The sequence below is a fragment of the Anopheles bellator genome, chromosome 2 (assembly GCF_943735745.2).
Source record: "Anopheles bellator chromosome 2, idAnoBellAS_SP24_06.2, whole genome shotgun sequence".
NCBI classification, from domain to species: domain Eukaryota; kingdom Metazoa; phylum Arthropoda; class Insecta; order Diptera; family Culicidae; genus Anopheles; species Anopheles bellator.
Window position 1 is genome coordinate 29670368 of NC_071286.1, and position 434 is coordinate 29670801.

At 38.9% G+C, this 434-nt stretch overlaps 1 protein-coding gene across 1 annotated transcript in view; it reads right to left on the bottom strand.

Annotated features, from left to right (window-relative positions):
- LOC131210723 (plectin-like) overlaps positions 1 to 428 on the bottom strand; it is a 16693-nt gene extending 16265 nt beyond the window's left edge. Inside the window, exon 1 of the mRNA XM_058204007.1 lies at positions 13 to 428. Within this exon, the coding sequence (XP_058059990.1) occupies positions 13 to 366 (354 nt within the window). The 5' untranslated portion in view covers positions 367 to 428. The remainder of the gene's footprint in view (positions 1 to 12) is intronic.
- Between the last annotated feature and the right edge of the window lie 6 nt (positions 429 to 434).

Below are 434 nucleotides of genomic sequence, written 5' to 3' on the forward strand. Positions count from 1 at the left end.
TTCCTGTTCAGCCTTTTGCTTAGCTTCTTCTTCAGCTTTCTTTTTGGATTCTTCTTCAGCCTTCTGCTTAGCTTCTTGCTCCTTTTCATTTTTAGCTTCCTCATCAGCCTGTTTCTTGACATCTTCTTCAACCTTCTTGTTAGCTTCTGAAATTTTGTTTTTAGTATCTTTTTCGTCTGTCTTTGAATAGGCTATATCTCTAGCCTTCTGCTTATGGTTTGTTACTTCGTCCATGTGTTCCTTTGCAACTTCTTCAGATAGCTTTTTCGATTCTCCCTCAACCACGATTCCAGTTTCTTGTAACATAATAGATTTCAATGCACCTTGTTGCAAGTGAGAAGTCTTTTCTCTGGTATCCTTTTCCATCTGAATACACTCTCGAATATTATGCTGCACGTGTGTTACTGATTCGAGCAGTTTACTGTGTGCCGTAC